At 32.2% G+C, this 23522-nt stretch overlaps 4 protein-coding genes across 11 annotated transcripts; all 4 read left to right on the top strand.

Moving 5' to 3' along the window:
• Window positions 1-38: 38 nt before the first annotated feature.
• On the top strand, window positions 39-4208 carry LOC111299997 (peroxidase 10-like). 2 transcript variants are annotated; one of them, XM_022895558.2, is made up of 4 exons: window positions 39-2639; window positions 2953-3147; window positions 3267-3429; window positions 3643-4208. In XM_022895558.2, the coding sequence occupies exons 1-4, from the start codon at window positions 2238-2240 to the stop codon at window positions 4050-4052; spliced, it is 1170 nt and encodes a 389-aa protein (XP_022751293.2). In that variant the 5' UTR covers window positions 39-2237; the 3' UTR covers window positions 4053-4208. The 2 variants fall into 2 exon arrangements, with proteins under 2 accessions (XP_022751293.2, XP_089604052.1); XM_089747926.1 differs by lacking the exon at window positions 39-2639 and adding an exon at window positions 2662-2854.
• Window positions 4209-4773: 565 nt separating this feature from the next.
• LOC111299999 (phosphoglycerate mutase-like protein 4) lies at window positions 4774-7944 on the top strand. 7 transcript variants are annotated; one of them, XM_089747927.1, is made up of 8 exons: window positions 4774-5152; window positions 5438-5776; window positions 6216-6294; window positions 6402-6452; window positions 6543-6653; window positions 6909-7040; window positions 7215-7290; window positions 7531-7944. In XM_089747927.1, exons 2-8 carry the CDS (start codon window positions 5748-5750, stop codon window positions 7749-7751), a joined length of 699 nt encoding a protein of 232 aa, XP_089604053.1. In that variant the 5' UTR covers window positions 4774-5152; window positions 5438-5747; the 3' UTR covers window positions 7752-7944. The 7 variants fall into 7 exon arrangements, with proteins under 7 accessions (XP_089604053.1, XP_089604056.1, XP_089604055.1 ...); XM_089747928.1 differs by lacking the exon at window positions 5438-5776 and having other exon boundaries at window positions 4777-4958; window positions 5040-5152; XM_089747930.1 differs by lacking the exons at window positions 5438-5776; window positions 6216-6294 and having other exon boundaries at window positions 4774-4958; window positions 5040-5152.
• A 7551-nt stretch (window positions 7945-15495) lies between these two features.
• On the top strand, window positions 15496-20177 carry LOC111299996 (CDPK-related kinase 5-like). The gene is made up of 11 exons (XM_022895557.2): window positions 15496-16352; window positions 16558-16688; window positions 16778-16819; window positions 16948-17056; window positions 17387-17465; window positions 17554-17850; window positions 17927-18039; window positions 18617-18724; window positions 18804-18866; window positions 18966-19133; window positions 19592-20177. The coding sequence occupies exons 1-11, from the start codon at window positions 15723-15725 to the stop codon at window positions 19730-19732; spliced, it is 1881 nt and encodes a 626-aa protein (XP_022751292.2). The 5' UTR covers window positions 15496-15722; the 3' UTR covers window positions 19733-20177.
• Window positions 20178-20382: 205 nt separating this feature from the next.
• On the top strand, window positions 20383-22529 carry LOC111301062 (uncharacterized). The gene is made up of 4 exons (XM_022896572.2): window positions 20383-20386; window positions 20683-20913; window positions 21027-21135; window positions 21722-22529. Exons 1-4 carry the CDS (start codon window positions 20383-20385, stop codon window positions 21768-21770), a joined length of 393 nt encoding a protein of 130 aa, XP_022752307.1. The 3' UTR covers window positions 21771-22529.
• Window positions 22530-23522: the final 993 nt, after the last annotated feature.

Genomic DNA, 23522 nt, shown 5'->3' with positions numbered 1-23522 from the left:
TACAATGGCTTTTTAAAGTGCTTTTGGCTCAATCTGATATTGTAAACTCCAAATATTTGGTGGTCATGAAGCTGGGTTGCTGAATATGACTCTTGAGAATTAAGCTATTGGATAGCACCAATGAGTTGGATACAGACAATATTGTTCAAATTGAAAGGTATCTTTACCTCTAAAAGGAGCCCAGTTCATCCTGATTCCTGACTACCTGTTGCTTTAGTGTTTATAGATTCAGGCCAATTGCCAAAGTACTCAACCTGGGAATTAACAGGTTCTTTTAGAGACCTTGATCATCTTTTACTCATGTCCCATACAAAGCCAAGATTTCTCTGTTTACATCTTACAGCCATCCACAAGGAAAATAGAAAGGTTCTTGCAACCGATGCATACAGAATTTTGGTTCAAAATAATAATGGAAAATTTAAGAGAATGAATCATGATTTTCGTGAACCAATGGATATGCTAGTGGTATTGGCAGCCAAACCTTTTTCTTTCCAGAACCCATATTGGAATCCACCTTTTTCCAAGCTATAAAAAGAGAAAAAAGAAAAAATATAGATCGGCATTAATGGTTAATGTCAATGTCTATAGTTTGTGCCTGAAGTTCAATGTTTCTTGGGATAAATTAATTGATAATTGAAGAGGAACCAAACGAGAGAAAGGGCTTTCTTGATTTTGCAAATAGAACACAACAAATACGACTGAATCAGATTTGAGTGGCGATGCTGATGCTGTTGGATTGGCCCTACATTTCACTATTGAATATTAAAAGCTGGTGAACTTTATGACAGAGGAAGATCTGGAGGTTTCACAAAATCTTAACAGTCTTAACAGTATCAGCCATGAAATTTATAGACATTCCTTAATTTCTGAGAGTTCTAACATTTTTTCTCTTTTTCCCTCGGAAGAGAGTAGTAAGATCTTCAGTCAACTGGAAAACTTTGGTAACAGCATTAAGTGGGTTTGACAGTGTTTTATACAATGATGACAAAGAAAGAACATAAAAAAAACGAATGGTAGAAAACTGTCTCGTCAATAGGAGAGGGACATCATTTGTGGTCATGAAAATGAAAGCAATAATGGAATAATTCCCTTTACATGGAAATGTCAAGAAACAACAAAATTCTTCGAGCCTCTATATGCTATTTCCATAAAAAGCCATTTTTTCTCGAATATAGAGTCTAGGGTTTTGTTCACAATGGCTGAGTTTGCTCAATAGAAACCAGAGGAAGGAAAAGTTGTACCAAAGTAATTGATTTACGCTTCACTAGCAAGAATTTATAGCAAAAGAATCTAAAAAAGGAAATTTCATTAAGTGATTTAGTACAGTGGATTTCAGAAGTTTTCATTTTGACAGACCATTTATATAATCCAGATCATTAAGCTAGATCTCCACTTGAGCCCCAAGGTTTTTCAACAAGTCCTAAAGGCTTTCACACGCGACCATTGATCTTTTTCCTTTTTCCCTGTTTTCAAGGATAAGTTTTTCTTCGCACAAGCTCAGAAAAGCTTGGATGAGCAAAGGTTTCTTTGTAGCACTCAAATAGGTAACTTGGCCTCCGTTATGCAACAGCGAATTTTCTGACAAGTTTGTGAGCTTCAAAGATTATGACAATGGCACGAGAATAAATAAAAAATAGCAGCAGAAAATATCTAACAGAATGGTAGTTCAAGTCTGAAATAAACCACCTTAAGTGGCCATTGAGTACCGTTCAATTCTGTTGTAGATAGAGAAATGACTGACTTAATCTCAATTGCCTTAGAAAACAATTGGTGTATAACACTCCTGAGTTCATCCTTTTTTCTTATTCTTTTCCACTCCTATAATGGTTCACTGAGTCCTCTTGTCCCCCACTCCTTTAACTACTCCCACCTAGCCCCCACTTGCCCCGCAGTTGTAGATTCCTGCTTACATTGAAAAATATTTATCCATTGCTGATTGCATTGCACTAGCTGATACGCAAATTGTCCATTGATAGATCTGTTTCACCAGTCCATTGAACTGTCGTGAGTGTATCTTCCACTACTAGATTAAACTGATACTACTTTCGGCATATAGAAATGGTTTATGAAAAGAGAATTATTCTTGAGTAATTTCGCATGCCTTTGAATTTTTTGCAGCCCAATTTTTCTTCAAATCTAGACATTTAAGTCAAACTTGAGAGTATAATTTACAGTCTTCAATTAATCTTTTCTAGAGGAATACAACATCATGCCACTTAGAGCCATTTTCAATTCCCATGATGGGATTGTACCAAACCATTAGAAGGGGACATCAAATAGTGGCTTCCCCACTATCTGGTGAACTTGATCGAAATTGGCAATGCATTTTCCTGTGGGTGCTTGTGTATAAATGGCTCCTAGTTCCACTGCTGAGCTACAACACTAGTGGGCATTTGATTACAATATTTACGCTTAAAGATATGGAACGCAAAACCCGCAAACTTCTTCCCTTTGTTCACTTGTTTTACATCATGTTTCTGAGTCAACTGGTGTTCTGTCAACTTGATTATAAATTCTATGATAGCACTTGTCCCGACCTCACGAAAATCGTTAGATATGGTGTTTGGTCAGCTATTGCTAATGATACTAGGATGGCAGCCTCGCTTGTGCGACTTCACTTTCATGATTGTTTCGTTAATGTAATGAGATTGTCCTCTTTTCTATTTATTTTTTGTACTTTGAGGCCTAATTATTCTGGTAGGATTGCATAAAAGCAAAACCCTGTCCCTAACAACACATAAGAACAAAAAGAAAGTAGATGAAAAAATGTTTAGGAGAAACAAACTTTAACATTTACAAAGAACTTAGGACAATTCAAGCATTCGATAACTGTCCTATCATGGACAAATCCATGGTTTTTGCTCATAAAACTGAATTTTCTTTTTTTTTTTTTTTCTGTCTGCAAACTTACGGCAGGATTTTTCCTTTTCATAACTCTTTGATTCTCTCCAGGGATGTGAAGCTTCTATCTTACTTGATGATATTGGCTCAACATTTGTTGGGGAAAAGAATGCAATTCCTAATCAAAATTCGGTTAGAGGTTATGAGGTTATTGACAATATAAAGGCTAATGTGGAGAAAGCCTGCCCATCAACCGTTTCTTGTACTGACATATTAACTCTTGCAGCAAGGGATGCTGTTTTTTTTGTAAGTAACATTTATCATTCATTGCTTTTAACCCTTCTATGTTGAGTTCTGGACTGTACATCATTATGTTCCTTCATGTGTTCATGTCAATTATGCTATCAATATATATTTCTTCTCAGGCAGGCGGATCATATTGGCCGGTACCCTTAGGTCGCCGAGATGGCCGAACAGCAAATAAGACTGCAGCTAATGAACTCCCATCACCTTTTGAGTCCTTGGATAACATCATTGCAAAATTCAATGCAAAGGGTCTTGATATAAAGGATGTGGTTGTGCTGTCAGGTATGCTTCCTGCATCAGTTCTACTTCTATTGTACTTCTGCAAGAGAGAGAAATGAACCTTCAATGCCATAAGTATCAATCTTATCTTTTCTGCTTTAACTTAAAATAAAAACTTGATTGCAATTGACTTTTTTCTGAATAATTAACAAGTTAGTAGGCTTGAACTAGATGCCATGTGATTAACAAAATAGGATCTTGATATGCCAAACACAGGTGCTCACACCATTGGCTTTGCTCAATGTTTCACATTCAAGTCAAGGCTCTTCAACTTTGGTGGTTCGGGCAAGCCTGATCCAGAACTTGATGCATCATTTCTCAAAGGTCTTCAAAGCGTTTGTCCAGATCAAGCAGATTCAGACACCAAATTGGTTCCTTTGGATTCCGTTACTGCTACCAGATTTGACAACAGCTACTACAAAAATCTTGTGAACAGTTCTGGTCTTTTGCAGTCAGATCATGTTCTTAGTACAGATAATAGAACTGCCTTAATCGTCCTTAACTACAGCAAGTACCCATATCTGTTTTTAAAAGATTTTGGAGCATCAATGGTGAAGATGGCCAACATTGGTGTGCTAACAGGACAAGATGGGGAGATAAGGAAGAATTGCAAAGTGGTCAAGTAGTCCACCTAGGAACTTGTATCTGTAAGGCAGCAAAAGAAGTACCTTTTATTTTCATCAAGTGTAAAATTTCTGTCCGGAATGAAATGCAGGCTTCTGCTTGTTAACAACTGAATGTAAACTTGTGGCTTTGACATGTAAATGTAAGGTGTTGAAACTGATGAATGCATTTCCTGATGTAATGTAGGACCTCTCAAGTTTTAGTTTCATTACCCTTTGTTCAACTTCATGAAAACACCAACTACCATTGCTGCTCTCATTGCCATATTCAATTCTTTGGCTACATCACATTTTTTACCATTTGAATATAAAAATCCAACCATTTTAACATTTGTAGTATTACCTTACTATTAAATCAAAGTCTTTTCACCCATTTTAAGTTTTGCCTTAATTTGGCTTTCTATTTCAAAGAAACAATGACAATGTAACAACCAACAACTGTTTTTGGTTTTATGTCTAATTATTCGAGGGGAAATTTCATGTATTTTGTTTGGGTATATGTTTTGGGGCAAAAAAAAATACAAAATTACATCCTCTTTGAGTCTCGTCTATTCACCTTTCCGAGCATCACTCCAATTTTGGTTATTTATAACAAATGTTAGGAATGGAATGGATGACCTTACTTACAATTATTTTCATTATTAGTCACATTTATAATTAACTTTAAATTATCTATATTTTAGGATTCATGTGAGATTTATGATGTTAAATCATCTTTTCCTTTAATAAGACTTTGCGATTATCCTTAGTATTAGTTCATCAAACTCATTCAATTTTATGCTTTTAGTAGAACCCGGGGGATGACCTTCATCTTGTGTCATGTTTTCTGCCCTTCTGGTGGAATATAGAAAGGGCTTGCAGCTGCAAGGAAGAAGATTGATGATCATCACCTATTCTTTTATTGAACATGTCAAATATTTAATGCTTTCCTCCCTGCACTTCCCTTTAATTTCTTCTGTGGAGGTAATTGAATTTGTAAAACTACTGCAGTTTGCTGATAGACGAGTCCAGGAGAAAAAAGGCAAACTCTATATTAATGTTTCAATAGATCTTTAGCCAAAACTATGGTACAGCAACAACCTCTTCATTTGCTTTCCGATCATGTAAGTTTTACTTTGTCTAGTAAACCCTTGAATCCGTGATTTCAATAGATCTCCTGTCTCCTCTTGGTTTAATTTTTTCTTCATCTATGATTATCTTGTCAGCTGCCTTTCTCCTTATTGATCTGTTGTTCTTTTATTCATGTTAAAGCTAAACTTCTCCCTGCCTCTGTTGTAACCTTCTGTTCCATGGCTACATAAACCCGCCAATTTGCCAAGGATGGATGTGTTTCTTTTTATCTTATTTCTTCTTTGCATGAATATGATTATCTGTTCTTGGGTTAACAGCAATATGTTTTCAGCCACTGTTAGAGAGAATTCATGTTGAAAGAGGAAGCTCCAGGCTTTGAAAAACCAAATGATATCAAAACTGAATCATATGCTAACTTGTATGGCCATAAGCCTAACATTTTTCGCTGATCCAGGAGGCTCCTGATAAATCTGGCAAGGGATCCTTCATTGTAAACCCTCCCTCAATCTCATCCTACTGGCCAGCCTGAAATTCAGCCTTCAGCCATGATAAATTGACACATTTTATTTTAAGAACTGATCCGATTTCCAAATGTCCACAAGATTTTGCAGATTCTACTAAGTTCCAATGCCAGCAGTCAATAATGTATTTGTCAGGTTTTTTTTTGCTCAAATTTAATTATGATAAGTTGTTTAGAATTACTGTAGTAAAAAAGTTTACACTTTTAAAAAATTTTGTGTGAAATGATCAATCATTTTTAAGATTCTTAAGAGACATGATGAATTTTACTCTTTAAAAGAGAAACGATAAAGGAAAGAACGCATGATTCTTGGCTCAGTTAAGATTCCTGTCAGCTTGAAACGTCCGCCAACTAAAACCGTTTTCAAATAACAATGTTCGTCCACGACAAAACAGGCCGCTTGTACTCACCAGTCACCACCAAGTCACGAAACTATTTAACCATATCTATGTCCGAACCTAGTTCTTGGTAAATCACTTCAGAAATGAAAGAAACAAAACTTTCAGTTGATTAATATTTGAGTTTTGGGTTTTTTTTTTTTTTTGCTTCATCTGATTGTGGTGCTGAATTAACAGTTCCATGGATCAAGCTTACACTGAAATTATCGTGGTGCGTCATGGAGAAACGGCATGGAATGCAAATGGAAGAATTCAAGTCTCTTCTCGTCTCTCTTTTGAAACCTGAGAAAAATTTTTACAACATTTCTTGAGATAATTTACGGTTTTTCTTTTCTCTGGTTAAATTAATTTTTGTTTTTATAGGGACATATGGATGTTGAACTAAATGAAGTTGGGAGACAACAAGCAGCTTTGGTATGTAGTTGTTTACTAATAATTTCTTTTGACTTTTCTGATCTATCTCTGATTCTGATGCTTGAAAACTCTTCTTTTCTGGGTGTGAAGTTAGCTGATCGACTATCCCTAGAGCCTGAAATATCCGCCATATATTCTTCTGATTTGAAGCGAGCTCTTGAAACAGCAGAGACAATTGCAGAAAGATGTGGCAAGTTTGAGGTATGAATTTTCACAGTTGAATTTCCTCAAATTGGACTTCTATAGTTTGAACTGATGAAGTTCACCAGTATGATTACCCCATGTTAGAAATGGGATCGAAAAAGCAAAACATATACGTCAAGACCTGATCTAGAAATCCATCAGTTTAAGTTTTTAGATTGAGTAGCGTTCAATAGTGTTTTTTTGGTATAAGTTAGTGTGCAAGCATTTAGATGAGAAAATTTTACACATTTTTTTTGGATGTAAAAATTCAAGGTTATTAAAGATCCAGACTTACGGGAGCGACATTTAGGGGATGTTCAAGGTCTTCTATTCCGTGAAGCAGCCAAAGTTTGTCCCGAGGCTTACAGTGCCTTTTCATCTCGCAGGACTGATCAAGTTATACCAGTAAGTTATCATACCAGTAACCATTAATATTGGGCCAAACTTGGCTATATCTACGTCTTTGTCCTGAGGTTGGCCCTTTGGCAGCTGATTACATAACTCTTCCTAGGCACTAACAGGCTTTAGGCATCGGCATCGCTACTGATGTGCTTGCTCTGATCTTTACTATGTATGCAGGGAGGTGGTGAAAGCTTAGACCAACTCTATTACCGTGCTACATCTTCATTGCAAAGAATTGGACAGAAGCATACGGGTATTTATGCCATTTGTCAAAGGGAACTCGAACTCCCAAAGAACTGTCTGTAATCAAGTTATAGAACATACTACTTTCATTTTTACCCGGTTTAGATATTTCCCAGTTCCATACGTACCATTAAACCTTCTGATGCGATTTCATTTGCCTTGAAATTTCTACTTTTCCCTGACACTGCTGCTAGAATATTATATATTTTTTGTTTAAATTTCCTGATTGTTGCTTGTTTTCCAATGGCAGGAGAGCGAGTGGTTGTAGTCACTCATGGAGGTGTTATAAGAGCACTCTATAGGCGGGCTTGCTCAAACAGGTTTAGGGGGAATATACTCAATACCTCTGTAAACATATTTCACTTATCTGGTAATGATGTTTGGACCATAAAAGCCTGGGGTGATATCAGTCATTTGAACCCAACAGGACATGCCATGTCTGGTTTAGGGGATAACAAAACATCTGGTTAGTTTTTGCTTGAATATTTGATGGGCTTAGCATTATTCAAGCGAATAAATTAGCAGTGTCGCTTATCTGATTAGAGATTATATACTTGGCCTAATTCAGGCACCCTCTCACTGTATTGGCTCAATGGTTGAAGTACCTAGAGCATGTTCAAAGTAATCGTAAATGTATGCATAACAAACCCAGAGTTTAACTCAATTGATTCATGCAGCCACTAATAAAATGTGACATTTAGCGGATGAAGAATTAAATCCAATACCTGCAATCCTTTCTTCTATCATATGTGGCTTTTTTTAACCCAAAAGAGTATATGTATACCAAAATTGCAAAAGTAAAAGGTTGATAAGGCTATGTCGGCCTAATGCAAACATATAAAGTTTGAAAATTTTGAGACACAGAGTCCTCATCGGCAACATATGCCATCCCTGGAAAGAAAACAAGTAATCTTACCTTGCAAAAGTTAGTGAAAACCGATGCATAAAAGGCCAAAAGAGTGCAAACTGTGCAAACACAATGCAAGGAAACTCATCTGCTGAACTATTCTTTCTAGAAGTTGCTAGCAGTTTTACGCTTGGCAAATTTTTTTTTTTGGAAAGCTTTGTGTTTAACAGAAGCTTTTGCTTTCAAAACTCATAGGACAGTAGTTGTAGGGGACTTTCAAGATGACGATTATCATATACCATTGCATAGTTTTAAACACAACAATTCTCTTGGACCATATAATTTCAAACCTTCATCAAGTACCGAGATACTAAAAAAAAAAAATTTAAGATGTATGCAATTTCATCCCTTTTTCTATTGAAAATGTTTCACAAAATTTTTTTAAAAAATTCATTCATGGAAAACATATGTATTAAATCTAATGGCATTATGTGCTATAACATTTCTTTTGTTTTAAAACTTTTGTGTGAGCTCTTTAAAATTATTCCTTTGAATTAAATTAATACGACAACTTTCAATTAATTAAAGTCGTTTAGATAAAAAAATTAAAGGGTTTCTCACCTGGATATTATTTTATGATCCGACCTCAATTATAAAATAACACTCATAACACAATAAATCCCTCCCACCACCCATTTAAATGAAGCATTTTTAGGGCATTTGACCAAACAATAGATTTTGTGGTTTCCAACATACTAGCCAAAAAGAAGGTACAAATCCCTAACTATGCTCTGAAAACATTTGCTTTACAGGAAAAAAAAAAAAAGGAAAATGAATATATTATTAGTAATATAAAAGAAAAGAAATGAGGAGTTATTATACACAAGATCTTTCTCCAGGAAAGGTATGCATGCGCATCATTTGTGGGACTTGAAGCATATAAAAATATGGCAGATGTAGTTATCAGTGTGAGTGGAACAACTTTACTTTGTTTCTAGTCATTGTTCAAGTTCGTTAAGCTTTCTCTTCCATCCTTTTTTTATTTTAAGAATTTTTTATATTGATCCCTTTTGGCCCACAAGAATTGAAAAAAAAAAAGTTTTACAAATATGTCTCTCCAATTTTATTTTTTTTTTACAATGGTCACATTCACCTTGAATTATATGATATAATATAAGCTGATAAAACTTCTAACCAAATCTCTGAAAATTTTTATTGAAAAAATAGTTATGTTTAACGTAAATATAAATATAAATAAATTTGAGTATTCAATTCAATAATTATTATATTTGTACCGAATATCTAAAAATGATAACAAATCAAATCGAATCATATTTTTATCTGTTTCAAACTTGATCCAATTTTATATATTTAATACCAAATTTTGACTTTAGTCGATATTTAATTGTTATTTTTTATATTTGATCCAATTCACATATATATAAAATCATAATTGATTTGATTCGATTTAAAATTAATTAAATATTATATTTTAATATAAAATATTATTTTTAAAATATAAATATAAAAATATATATAATTAAATAAATAATATTTTATATATACCAAATTTTTTTAGAACTTGACCTTGATTTTTTTTATCTATACTTTACTCAAAATTTGATTTAAAATAAAATTTTATAAGATGAAATTGGGTCGAAATTTGATTGATTCTAATTGAATTATTAACCCTATAAATATTTAAATTAAAAAAATTAAAAAATATAGTGAGAAATATTCTACTTTTTACTTTTTCTTACAATATTATTTAATCTTCTCATAGATGAAAAAGAGGAGAAGGTGAAGGGTGGGAACCATTTCAAAGGATTAGCTATGACCAAACCTCACCTTTATTTTGGCGCCAATTTTGCAAGAAAAAAGCATAGGAATAGCCAACTCCATGAATTGCAATCATAATTGATTATTAACTCATTAAGTCAAAGAGCCATTGCTGTTGGTTTGGCAGAACCTTGTAATCATGTTGGATATAACTTTTTTTTGTAACCAATTATGTGAACAATATCAAACAAATTTCACAAGGTCAACGACTACCATGAGGAAAATGCACTCCCTTTGCAGCAATTTGCAAACCATACGCATCCCCTACACTGTCCTCGTTCAAATTATTTATTCATAGTTTGATTTGAATTCTAATTAATTAAATCATACAACTTAATCCTCGAGCTTTCATATATTTGGTGAATTAATTAAATTTTAATTTTTGAATCGTTTTGTAACTTTATTAATTAAACCACAAAATTTATCGAAAATAATTATTTTATATATTATAAATTTTACTGAAATTAAACTTTTTAAAATTAAATTTGTAAAATTTAATATCAATGTTAAGCATTTCAAATAATTTTGTTGTATTATCGATCTAATATTAGAACTAATTATAAATGACTTAATTATTCCTAGATTCTCAACTAATCACGAGACTAATTTTACCATTAATGATTCATTGAGACGATGAAGAAAATGAAGAAACAAACATGGAAGAGCAAAATGTAGTGGGGAGCTGAATGATCAAATTTATTATGATCATAGCTTGTGAGTGGGCAACAAAATAATGAATTATAATTTTGTTTGAAATAAAATGAAATGAAGTTTCAAAAAAATAGTTTAAAAGCAAATATTTTTTAATCCAAAAATGGGGTGAATGTTGGCAGAAAGGAATTTGTCAGGCAGCCATTTCAAACGGACCCTAGGCATTAAGGTTGACATTGGATATATTGTAAAATATTTAGTAAATAAAAAACTTTGTAATTTTGTAAGGAATTTGCATCAGCAATGATTTCATTGAATTACCAAAGAAGATTGATTACATGAGAAACGACTTCATCGATGGCATTATTAAAGTCAAATTTTATAAATTTGTTTATCAATCTGACTATTTATTTGATTTGTAAGTCTAATTTATCTCATCTGAATTTTGAATAATAATTTTTTTAGCTCGAACTTAATTTTATTAATTTAAATTATTAATAAAAATATTTCAAAACTAAATTTAATTTTAAAATATATTTAAAATATTAATATTTAAATATTTAAATAATTTTTAAAATTTTAATTTTTTAAACTTGATGGATCAAATCGAATTTTGAGTAAAACTTTTAAAAAAATTAATTAAATTTGGTCCGATCTAAGCTATAAATATCTCTACACATGGGTTAATCCAAATATTGGTAAAAGAGGAACATTTTTTCTATGTCAACCATAATTCCAGCTTTAGAAGAGTTTAAAAATAAAATGTTAAATGCATCAAATTAATATAAGATAGTGCTCTTAACATCTTTCAAAGAAAATATTATGCTTGACACAATCACCATTATATCAAGAAATATGTTGAATGGGTCTAACTTTTATTTTTTGTTAATATCGTATGGATAAAATTCGTTCTTAAAGATTTAAGCTTACATGATAAATTTATAAAAATATTCTTCAAATTTTTTAAAAAATAATAACATAACTTTCGAATGAAAAGAACTTTGATAATTTTATTATATAAAATAAACGATATAATCTTTCTAAAAATAAAATTTAATCATGTAGTGTTGATTAAGAAAGAAGCAAAACATATGTTAAAAAAAATTCAAATGGTGTGTAATGTAGGTGGCTTATCATTTTTTTTATATATCAATCTAATAACAAAAAATTATATAATTTTTAAAATTTAAATTCATCAAATATCATCTCATAATTACATAAATTAATTAAATTAATATATTATTTTTTAATCCATAAAATTTTCTTGGAATTAGTATAAGTAGGAATCCAAAGTTTCAGCGCATGAAATTTACTTGGACTTAGTATAAGTACGAATCTTACGTGTATAATAATAATAATGAAATAATGAATGCAGAATTACTACGGTTATGGATTTGACCAGGTCTGGTCTTTAATTCGCAGGGGATAGCAGGGTGATCAAAGAGTTAACCGGCTGCCTGCCCTGCACCATTTCGATGCCGTCTTTCATTTCTTACTTCCAACTTTTCCTGTTAATTTATTATTCGTTTGACCATATTTAGTGAGGCACATGTTTACATCTATAGCTTTTTTTTATATTATAAATTTAGTAAGTCCTTTTCTTCTAGACCAACAACATACGTAGACGTAGCTTACCTTTTTTTTTTTTCTAATAATTTTATATTATTTTTATAAAAAATCACAATATAAGAATAAAAAAATTGTTGATATTTAAATAAAAATTTACTGAATATTATATTTTTTACTTATAAAATTTTTACTATAATCCTACAATTATTTAATTATTATATTAAAAAATTATGTGAGGATTTCCTATTTATAAGTGTGAGTTCTTATAAAATTTTGATATATTTTACAAAATTTTGAATTTTGAATTGTTAGTATATGATTGTAAGTGATATGTGTTAGAACAAAAATCTAAAATTTTGAAATTACTGCTTTTGATAAATCTAAAATTTTTAAAAAGTATTTTTAGACATGTAATGGTAGTATTTTTTTTGAAGTTTTATTTATTTTTACCATATTATTTATTTAACAGATGTATAAAAAGTTGTAAATGATAAATTTCAAGGATATAATGAAATTTAGTGATTAATTATGTTTTGTATCGACGAAATCAATCAACTCAATATTCACCAGTATATTACAAGATAATCAAATTTCTATAAAATTTTTCTTTAGCAAAACTAATTTATAAAAAAATTGGAGATAATTTGAAAGAGGGAGAGTTTTGCAAGTTGTTTCTATTCTATAATAAAAAATAAATAAAAAACCATATAAGCCTTTTATATTTAAATTAAGTGTCTTTAAATTTTACAAAAATAATTGTATATTGAATAGACATTATCAATCTAATTTGAATAGATTTAATTATTTATTTTAAACATATATAAATTGTTTGTTTTTAACAAATATAAACCATTTATCTTAATCTAACTGGTTTAGACAAACTTAATTATCCACACTTAATTAAAATTTTAATTAAAATAATAATTATTTCCCACACTGTGCCAAGTGTCAATAATTAACTAATAATCTATTAATTATTTAATTAATAAAGACCAACCAAACTTGAAAATCTAAACCTAAGCATTTTAGTCATTTAAATCCAACTACATTGTACTGTTGATTTAAATGATTATCTTATTTTTTCCTTTTTCAATGTAAAATTACTTTTTATATTTTATTTTAAAAATCTCTATCAATATACTTTCCACTTTTTAAAGATAGGTGCATAAACAATTTGAATTAAACAACATTATTTTATTTTTTGAATTAATTTTATTGAAAATTTTAATAATTGCTTTTTTCGATTTAAGTAAGGAAAAAAAAAATTTGCTCAAAGAAGAGTTAAAAAAAAAATCTATAATAGTTTGTCCCTTACCATCAAAATCCAAAATTTTTTTTTGATGGTTTACCATACTTAAAAATAAATCAAGAACATCAATAATATCAAGAGTTCTACAAGTTAGCTAAGTTGTGGCTACCCTATTTTATGATTCATGTTAAGATTTTAAACACAAATTTCCCTATATATTAATATTAAAAGGGTGACCGCAAAGGTGAAATTAATATTAATTTAAAATAAATTTCATAATTAATTGGCAAAAAAATTCATCATTAGATTTTGATTTTTTTCATAAAATTTTATTTTCATTCATGACCAAATAAATTTGATTTTTTTTTTTTAATTTTCTTTGATACCTGCGATTTATCTTAGTTTTGACTTGAAGAAACCTTCCCTCAGCTTAAATTTATCCTTAAAAAAAAAAAAGAAAGACTAAAAACACATTGATAAGGGAGGGAATGAAGGAAAAAAGGAAAGGTCTCAACAAAGAGTATGATAGTAATTGAAAAATGGAAATTTTGAGCTCTCTTGTACATTACATAACCACTCCCACTTTCAAGTGAATTGCAGTGATGTAAACGAATAAAATTTTATAAATTATTTGTAAACATATTTATTTTGTATTCATTTATATTCGTTTATTAAATTTAACAAATAATTTTAAATAATATTTTTACGTTCATTTATTAAATAAATTGAATATAAATATAAGTTTATTTGATTCATTTATGTTTATAAATAAACTCATTTAAAGTTTAATTAAAATTCGTTCATTTAAAGTTCATTTATTTTTAATTTTATAATTATACGATTTATATGTTTAAATTTATTTAGTTATAATTTATTTATTATTTATAAACATATTCATTTATATATGTTTATAAATATTTCATTTTATATTTACAAATGAGTTTATTTAATTTAAATGAATTAAACACAAATCAGACATGAATATCTTATTATTTAAACGAATCAAATTTGAATATAATAAATAATTTTTTTAACGACTATAAAATGAACATGAATATTTTTAACAATAAACTAACAAATTACGAACATATATTAATTTATTCATGTTCACTTCATTTTGCACTCATAATAAATTGGACCCCTCTTTTGTTAAATTATTATTTCTTTGTATCATTGAGCATGAGAAAATGGATCCTATGTTGAAATCTTGGATTAATATTAGTTTATAGCTTAAGGGGAAAGATATACTACTACAATTTTGAAATTCCATCAAAATAATAAAGAAAAAAAAAGAAAGAAAGAAGAAAGAAGTTTCTTATGGAGAAAAATGAAAACCATCTTATTCAATTATTAAAAAAACTAGGGTAAGATATCTAAGTTTTAACTTCAAGAATTACATACTATTCCCTCTTATATAGTTTATTTTCTTTCATTTTATAATTTATTAATATATTTGGTAAAATACTAGAATAATTCATTTAAAAAGGAATAAAAATCGAAAATAATTTTATTTTTTTATCTTTTTAATCAATAACATTAATTTAAAAAAAAAATCATTAACGTTAATATACTACTTTGACGAACGACAGAAATAAAAAGACAGGTTGTCGAGGAAGCAAAGGTGGTTAAACACTTAAATGGTGTTCTTTAGTGACAAAATCATCACAATTGTTACGGATGAGCATAAATCCATTTTAATTGATTTAATTTATAGAAAATTGATAGAATTCAATTAAATTAATTTGATTAATTTGATTTTTATAATTATTGATTAAACAAAATAATAAAAATTTAAAATTAATTGATTTGTAATAGATTTTTAATAAAGAAGAGCAGGAACAAAACGGAACCAAACCAAATTAATTAATAACCGACATAGGATTACGCCACGTGGAAAACTCTCATTTGTCATTGTTCACTGGACTACCACCCCTGGCCCACAAAAACCTAACCCGTGTTTTTCAATTAAAAAAAGCATATTACAGCAACAAAATTAATAAAAAGAAATTAATTACTCGCCTCCCTATTTTTTTAATAAACGAAAAAGTGAACTCATCGTCGTTTCCCTTTTATCTTCATCTGCAGATCCCCCCGTCTTTCCAATAAACACTCTGAAACAGCAGGGACAAAAAAAAAAAAAAAAAAGCTTCGGTTTTTCTAAAGAAGAAAAAAATAATTTTTTTTAAATTTTCATTTCAATTTTATCCAGCTTCAAATGGTTTAAGGAAAGATTTAAAATCCTACTCTCTGTTTGGGGGGAAAAAGAAAGAGATAAGCTTACTCTTCAATGGGTCTTTGCACTTCCAAAACCTCCCCAAACACTTCTTTTTCTCCTAAACCTGATTCCAGAAATACCCCTATCCATCCCCGGAATAACGATATTCACGGTAAGGCTAACTCTATTCCAGGTTCGCCCTTACCAGATGTAGTGAACGGGAATCAAAACCAGAACCCTAAGGAAGATCAAAGTAAAGAGGAAGAAGAGAAGGCAAGCTCAAATTCCAACAATGAAGGCAAGAAATCGCCGTTTTTCCCGTTTTATAGTCCGAGTCCAGCTCATTACTTGTTCTCCAAAAAGTCTCCGGCGAGATCTTCGGCCAATTCAACTCCGAAACGGTTTTTCAGGAGGCCGTTCCCTCCTCCGTCGCCGGCGAAGCATATTAGAGCAGTGCTTGCGAGGCGGCATGGGTCTGTGAAGCCAAATGAAGCTGCGATACCGGAAGGAAGCGAGGCGGATGCCGGCGCTGCCGGTGCTGGACTGGATAAGAGCTTCGGTTTCTCGAAGCACTTCGGTAGCAAGTATGAGCTCGGAGGCGAGGTAGGGAGAGGCCATTTCGGTTATACTTGTGCGGCAAAGTTTAAGAAAGGAGAGCTTAAAGGACAGCAAGTTGCCGTTAAAGTTATACCTAAAGCAAAGGTGTCTTTTTAATTTTTTTGTTGTTTTTAATTATTTGAAAATTTGCCTTTTTTGTTCATCGATTTGGTTGAAAACTTTTGACGTTGAAGGAATGCCTTAGGAAAGATTTTATTTCAGGGTAGTAGCTATTTTGTGCTATTGAACTGTCATGTTATGATAATTGCTTTTTGTTTTTCTCATTGTTGATTTTGTTGTTTGTTGATAGATGACCACAGCAATTGCCATTGAGGATGTTAGAAGGGAGGTAAAAATATTAAGAGCTTTGTCTGGACATAGCAATTTAGTACAATTCTACGATGCATATGAGGACCACGATAATGTCTACATAGTAATGGAGTAAGTACTATATGAAAAACATGAATCGATTTTGTGTTTGGTATGTTTTGTTTTGTTTTGATGAGGATAATTTACCATGAATCTTTCAGATTATGTGAAGGAGGGGAGCTCTTGGACAGAATTCTTGCAAGGTATTTCTTCTAATAATATCTGCTTCACAGTTCTGTATCTTATTGACTGGCAAAATATAGGTGTTGAGGATGAATGAAGCTTTATTAGGATTTGATTACTTATGAAGTGTATTCTTCTATTCATGCAGGGGTGGAAAATACTGTGAGGATGATGCAAAAGCTGTGATGATTCAGATACTTAATGTTGTTTCCTTTTGCCATCTCCAGGGTGTTGTGCATCGGGATCTTAAACCTGAGGTGAAATATCTTTCCAGTTTTAATCAGGTTTTCTGATATTGTTTATTGAGTTGTATTGCACTGGTTTTGGAGGTCCTATGTAAGATTTCTATGGTCTATCTATATAAGGGTTTTCCATGAGGATAAATTTGGGCTAAGTATTCTGGTTAAGCAGTAACCTTCAAGAACAAATACCTGAGCCTAGCCAAAAAACTACTGCTTATTTTATTGATTGTGTTCCGTTCTAGTATATTGCATTTTTATCTTCTTAGGACAGAAGGTTTTAATAGTTATATTATAAAAGCTTGACCCACCTGATATTGTTCTAATTTTAGCTATTTTCTGGGTCAGAATTTCTTGTATATGTCAAAGGATGAAAATTCACAATTGAAGGCCATAGACTTTGGCTTGTCAGATTTTGTGAAGCCAGGTTTGCACTCACATTCATTTTGCTTAAGCTATACTGCTTTAGTTAGATGATTAATTTGTTAACTTTTTCTGTCTTTTTCCATTTGCAGATGAAAGGCTTAATGACATTGTTGGTAGTGCATACTATGTAGCACCAGAAGTTCTACATAGGTCTTACAGTACGGAAGCAGATGTCTGGAGTATAGGTGTGATTGCATATATTTTGTTGTGTGGTAGTCGTCCATTTTGGGCCCGAACTGAGTCTGGGATTTTTCGAGCTGTTTTAAAGGCTGATCCAAGTTTTGATGAAGGGCCTTGGCCATCTCTATCTTCTGAGGCTAGAGATTTTGTGAAGCGTTTACTGAATAAGGATCCAAGGAAAAGATTGACTGCAGCCCAAGCCCTGAGTGAGTGCCTCATCTTCTGTCATAAGCTCATCATTCTTATGTTCTTGAAATTTTTAGTCACAATTGTTTGCTGCAGGTCATCCCTGGATAAAAAATTATAACGATGTGAAAGTGCCATTGGATATAATGATATTCAAACTCATGAAGGCTTACCTGCGGTCTTCATCTCTTCGGAAAGCTGCGTTAAGGGTGTGTATATGTGATAGATATAAACATTATTCTCTAGATCTATTTCTTTGAGTGTTTATGCACGTATGTAAAAAACACATCTCTCTTTTGATGTGTTTTCTACTTGTCTCTCTTAGGCATGGTTTGGTAAATTTTTGGTTAGAACGGCTTAGGTGAATCTGGGGCCAACTTAGAAAGTTGCTTAGGTGGTCAACATAGGATGGTTTATAATTTGATTTTAAGCATAAAACAAATTTTCTTTAAAACTGCTATCAATTTGGGCCTGAATGTGTGAACCACCTCGTGGCTTCTGTATTGGTGCTAAATAATTATTGAAGGTTACAAATAAGTGTACTCATAAACTTTGTTTTAGCACTTAGTCATGAAACAGTTTGTACCTGTTTCCATTGTGAAGTGAGAGGGTACTTTAATTGTTTATCTTATTTTGGTTAGAGGTTTTTATTGCTCGAAGCCTCCTCCAGTTAACCCTAATAGGTTTCCGATCTTTATAATGCAAAATTTTCCTCTTTCTGCATGGGATTTCTAGCTCCTGTATTTTTCAATTTTCTTATTTCTGTTTTCATTGGTATTTTTGCAGGCTCTGTCTAAAACCTTGACTGTGGATGAGCTATTTTACTTGAAGGAGCAGTTTGCACTATTGGAACCAAACAAAAATGGCACTATAAGCTTAGAAAATGTTAAAGTGGTAGGTTTTTTCCGATAATCTTGCAAAATTTTCAGCGGTTTTCTTGTGAATAATCATCTAATGCTCTTGCCCTGGTCAGGCTCTGATGAAATATGCAACAGATGCTATGAAGGATTCTCGCATTCCTGAATTTCTAGCATCAGTAGGTGCTTCTTCTTTTTTTGATTGGTGTGGCAATCTATATTTAAGTCAAATGGTAGTGTGAATCTCTAATTTTGTTCATTTTTTCCTTTTGTGGTAGTTAAATGCACTTCAATACAGACGGATGGACTTTGATGAATTCTGTGCAGCTGCATTAAGTGTTCATCAGCTGGAGGCTCTTGATCGGTGGGAACAACATGCTCGTTGTGCTTATGAACTTTTTGAGAAGGATGGAAACAGAGCTATTGTCATTGAAGAGCTAGCTTCGGTATGTTGATCTCCTCTTGCTTGACCCAGAAAACTTTTTGCATGTATTCCCCTTTTGCTTGATTATTTAATTCCTATTATTACCATTGAGCACATTATTTAGAAGATGATGTGGGTTGGTTGATAGGCATGGAAAACTTATTAAGTTGTATTTATGACATTTATGTTTCTGTCCTTTACTCGAAAATGTTCTCTTTTATTTGTTGTATGATGTGGCCTTGATTCTCTTTTATTTGTTGAAAATGTTTTCAACTACTATTGATGTTGATGTTTATTATTGTAGCTTCTTTTTCTTGGGATTTGTATAAATTTAACAATGGAAATTTGAGTTTCTATGTTATGTTGAGCAGTAAAGTTCTATTGCTTTCTTTTGTTTTGTTTTACTTTTTTGGGATGTTTGTTAGCTGTGAGCAACATAAACCTAAACTAATCTCTAGAATTTTGACTATAACCTTTCAGGAACTTGGACTGGGTCCATCTGTGCCTGTTCATGTCATCCTTCATGACTGGATTAGGCATACAGATGGGAAGCTGAGTTTTCTTGGATTTGTCAAATTATTGCATGGTGTATCCTGCCGAACCCTTGCGAAAGCTCAATAGAAGTTGTAGAACTTCCGTAAGAGCTCCAAGAATTGCGTCTTTCCTGAGCTGTTTCGCCTAAGAAATGAATCAGGTCAGGTCTTTACCAGCCTGAATAAAATAGAGGTAGAGGGAATTTTGAAACCGCAATCGATTCCCCCCAAGTGCTATTGGTTTTGGCTATTTCATCTGTCTGGCACAAGCTTATAAGAACACATGATTGAAGCCATGAACCTCGGTGCAAGTGCAAACTTAACATTGACAAAGCTTTAGGCATATTATGTTTTCCACTGTAAAGTTGTAGTTTAAAAAAATGTGTTGAATTGCAGGTGAGAATATTTCTCAACTGGTTAGAAGAGACTTGATAATCTGACATATTTCGACTTAGCCTTGTGAGACCATGATTGCTGTTGTATCAACATCGTCTGTGTTCTATAATCTGAAATCAAAAGTTCTTGCCCTTAAATCCTTCTGTCTTTAAACCAACCTGCCTCAATTTCTTGTGTGCTTCCATAATTGCCCAAAAACCAGAAACTAATTGATCCAAGACTGTAAGTTGGATTACAAAAACAGAAGAGGCAACAAAAGGAGTCTTTGTCCGGTAAAAGTTCATGGAAAAAAGATAAAAATAAATAAATAATGGTAATGGATATGGTCAATCCTTTAAAACAATGGGTAGGTTTTTAATGATTTAAATCTTATAATTTGAATTCAAATTTGAAATGATTAAATTTAAACAAAAGGTTATATTTCATTATCAGATTTGAAACGAGTTATTGATTTGTGTATTCTCAAAATTTAAAATATCTTTTTAAATAGAGAAAGGATTTTGTTTGAAAAAATCCTTATAATTATTTATAATCCTAGTATTTTATAAAAGGAGGTGAATAAAAAATTATGATCCGAAAAATGTAATTCTCAAGTTGTACTTGAGTTAAGTATGATTAGAATTGAATAAAAAAATTATGCAGTTTTTCCCATTTTTCTTTGGAGTTTGTCACAAACTAAACACAGCTTCCAGACTTTAAAACCAAAGCCCAATCTAGCCCATCAGCCACCAAATAATCATAAATGGGCTACGTTGCACCACTTGAATCTACGGCACGTCGCCCGATGCATTCTCAAACAGTTGCAGCCACACGCCGCCGCTTTTCATCCTACGCAGGCTCTCATTGCCGCCGCCATCGGTAGTTATGTCATCGGTAATATCAACTTTTGTCAATTTTTCAGAATTTGGATATAGTTTGGAAATTTTTATAATTTAGAAGTTAAATCTTCTTTAAACAAACAAAAAATGGATCTTTTTGGTTTGCAGAATTTGATGCTTTAACGGGAAGTAAGTTATCTCCTATAGACATTGGCTCCCCTGTGGTTCGAATGTCTTATAGCCTACAAGTGTCCACTCTTTCATTGCTATCCTTGAGGTTGGTTCCGAAATTTGAAATTTTTAGCTCCGAAGAGGCCATAAATTTGCATTCAATTATCGTGGAAATAGAATTAGTGGATGTTAAGATTGGTATTAGTACAATCATTAGATCAGTTAATGTGGTTGGAAGAGGATACTAATTGAGGGTTTGGATTCTACAGCATTGTAGTTCAATTAAATTTACATCATCAGTTGAATCGAAATGTCAATCTCAATAAATCTATTTAGTATAAATTTTTTTATAAATTTTTTCTTTAATAACAATTATAATAATTTTTATTACTGATTTTAATCTCATATGAGTCAATCTCTACTCATCCAAATGTAGTCTAAGTTTGGTATTAGTTCAATCTTAAGATTTTACTGCCAATGAACTTGTTTCTTGAAAGTTACTCCAGAATAAGGAAATATTTTGAATTTCTTTTATTTCTTAGAATCTAAATGGTTGGTGGCTATGCTAAGCTTAGCAGTAGCATTTGCTTACTTTGTGCCTATTTAAAAGTCCCAAGTGTCAATCTTTTATTTTTTAGTTTCAAACATGAAATTATCTTTCATGACCGGATATTGCTTTGGTTCTCCTGCAGGAAATTACAAGGTTGCAGAAAGTCCAAGGCCCAAGGGCGCAAAAGATGAGTTGGCTAGACTATCTAGACATCTGGGTTCTTTGCCTCTACAGTCGAAGCACTGAATAAATTGCATTCCCACTGCCATAAAACAAAATATGGTTGTTCAGAAATATGCTTATGCCAAGCAGATGCTTGAACTTCTCCTGTCTAAGGCACCTCCAGGTAAGCTAGAGGAATTGAGGAGTCTGACTGACAATTGAGTTCAGAAGGGTTTAACCAACAAGTCTATTGATCCACCCGAAGATCCCTCTCAGTTCTGTGGTGCCACTCTCAGCCGTCCGTCAACTATCGGATATGATGTTTGTGATCTTTGTGGGGCAGGCCTAGTTCCTTCACCATTTATCTATAATCTATCAAACTCTTCTGGAAGGCCGCCCTCAATGTCATAGGTTTTTGTCCTAATTCTAAGGAGATTCCTCTGCTATAGAAATCTCCATTCTGAGGCACTCATCTTTCTTCTGTTTTTGACTCCTTCCAAAGTTTGGTTCCTTTATCATCGAGAATCTAGCAGCGGCCACTGGGCATATGATTTATATTTTCATTCGTTTATGTATGATTCTGTTTCCTCCCTTGTTCTTACTCATCCTTTTCCTTTTTATTTTTTTTTTTATTTCATATCATCTTCAGCCCCATTTGTTGTGACTTAGGACCTCCCTGTGTTGTAATATTTCACATTCAAATTTTCATAGTTTGTAAACAGCATACGAATTCGCTGGTCTGTAAATACCTTTGATGATTTGGCCATTATAAACAAAATTTTGATTGATGTTTCCGATTTCAGTCTTAAAACAATTATCTGTTTCCCAGTAATTTTGAAAGATTTAGAGCAGAAAACAAGAGAAACTAATCTGTTACTTGAAGTAAATTGACTCATTTGATCATGAGCTTCATTTCATTAATTTATAGGTTTCAAAAATACAAAAGTAGTTGGCCTAACAGCATGGGTCACCATGCACAAACCCATCATTTTACCTACACTAATCTGCTGTCAGAAAGTTCCAACAAAAATACCATACTTAGTTGCTTCAACCACTAACACACTAACATGTTTCAACCACTAACACACTAACACTCCTCCTTGGTATTTCTGCTGGAAACACCAAGACTTTTCCTTAATGTTTCAAACCTTGCCTTTGGTAAGGCTTTGGTCAGAATATCTGCAATTTGATCTTCTGACTTGCAATGCACCAGTTTCACTTCATTCTCAGCTTCAACTTCTCTAATAAAGTGATACTTGATCTTAATATGCTTAGTTCTTCCATGAAACACAGGGTTCTTGACCATTGCAACTCTGACTGATTATCACAAAAAATTTCTGTTGGATCATCTTGCTTTTGACTCAAATCCAACAGAATTTTCCTTAGCCAAATTGCTTGATTAACAGCAGCTGCAGCAGCTATATACTCTGCTTCTGCTGTTGATTGAGCCACTGTTCCTTGTTTCTTTGAATTCCAGCTGAACACATTTAATCCAATGAAAAACACATAGCCTGAAGTGCTTTTCATGTCTTCATGAGAGCCAGCCCAGTCACTGTCTGTGAATCCTACCAATCTTGAACTGTCATTCTTCTTGAACCAAATTCCAAGTTCATTGGTTCCTTTGACATATCTCAACACTTTTTTTGCAGCCTTAAAATGCAACTCACTAGGATTTTGCATGAACCTAGAGAGTAAATTTGCAGCATAAATGATGTCTGGCCTTGTTGCTGTCAAATACAATAAGCAACCAACCAAGCTTCTATAAATAGAGCCATCAACTT

Source organism: Durio zibethinus, chromosome 18, assembly GCF_047325235.1.
Source record: "Durio zibethinus cultivar Kanyao isolate XHJ-2024 chromosome 18, ASM4732523v1, whole genome shotgun sequence".
In the NCBI taxonomy this organism is placed as follows: Eukaryota; Viridiplantae; Streptophyta; class Magnoliopsida; order Malvales; family Malvaceae; genus Durio; species Durio zibethinus.
This window is presented reverse-complemented; position numbering and strand designations above follow the sequence as displayed.

Bases quoted from the DNA above. Each gene is read 5' to 3' on its own strand.
- LOC111299997 (XM_022895558.2), top strand. From the start codon at position 2,238: ATGATGGGATTGTACCAAACCATTAGAAGGGGACATCAAATAGTGGCT. The intron at 2,640-2,952 runs GTAATGAGATTG...GATTCTCTCCAG, and splicing joins TTCATGATTGTTTCGTTAAT to GGATGTGAAGCTTCTATCTT. The intron at 3,148-3,266 runs GTAAGTAACATT...ATTTCTTCTCAG, and splicing joins CAAGGGATGCTGTTTTTTTT to GCAGGCGGATCATATTGGCC.
- LOC111299999 (XM_022895559.2), top strand. From the start codon at position 6,014: ATGTTCGTCCACGACAAAACAGGCCGCTTGTACTCACCAGTCACCACC. The intron at 6,295-6,401 runs GTCTCTTCTCGT...TTGTTTTTATAG, and splicing joins ATGCAAATGGAAGAATTCAA to GGACATATGGATGTTGAACT. The intron at 7,291-7,530 runs GTATTTATGCCA...TTCCAATGGCAG, and splicing joins AATTGGACAGAAGCATACGG to GAGAGCGAGTGGTTGTAGTC.
- LOC111299996 (XM_022895557.2), top strand. From the start codon at position 15,723: ATGGGTCTTTGCACTTCCAAAACCTCCCCAAACACTTCTTTTTCTCCT. The intron at 17,851-17,926 runs GTGAGTGCCTCA...TGTTTGCTGCAG, and splicing joins GACTGCAGCCCAAGCCCTGA to GTCATCCCTGGATAAAAAAT. The intron at 18,867-18,965 runs GTAGGTGCTTCT...CTTTTGTGGTAG, and splicing joins TTCCTGAATTTCTAGCATCA to TTAAATGCACTTCAATACAG.
- LOC111301062 (XM_022896572.2), top strand. The intron at 20,914-21,026 runs GTAATATCAACT...TTTGGTTTGCAG, and splicing joins CATCGGTAGTTATGTCATCG to AATTTGATGCTTTAACGGGA. The intron at 21,136-21,721 runs GTTGGTTCCGAA...GTTCTCCTGCAG, and splicing joins CTTTCATTGCTATCCTTGAG to GAAATTACAAGGTTGCAGAA.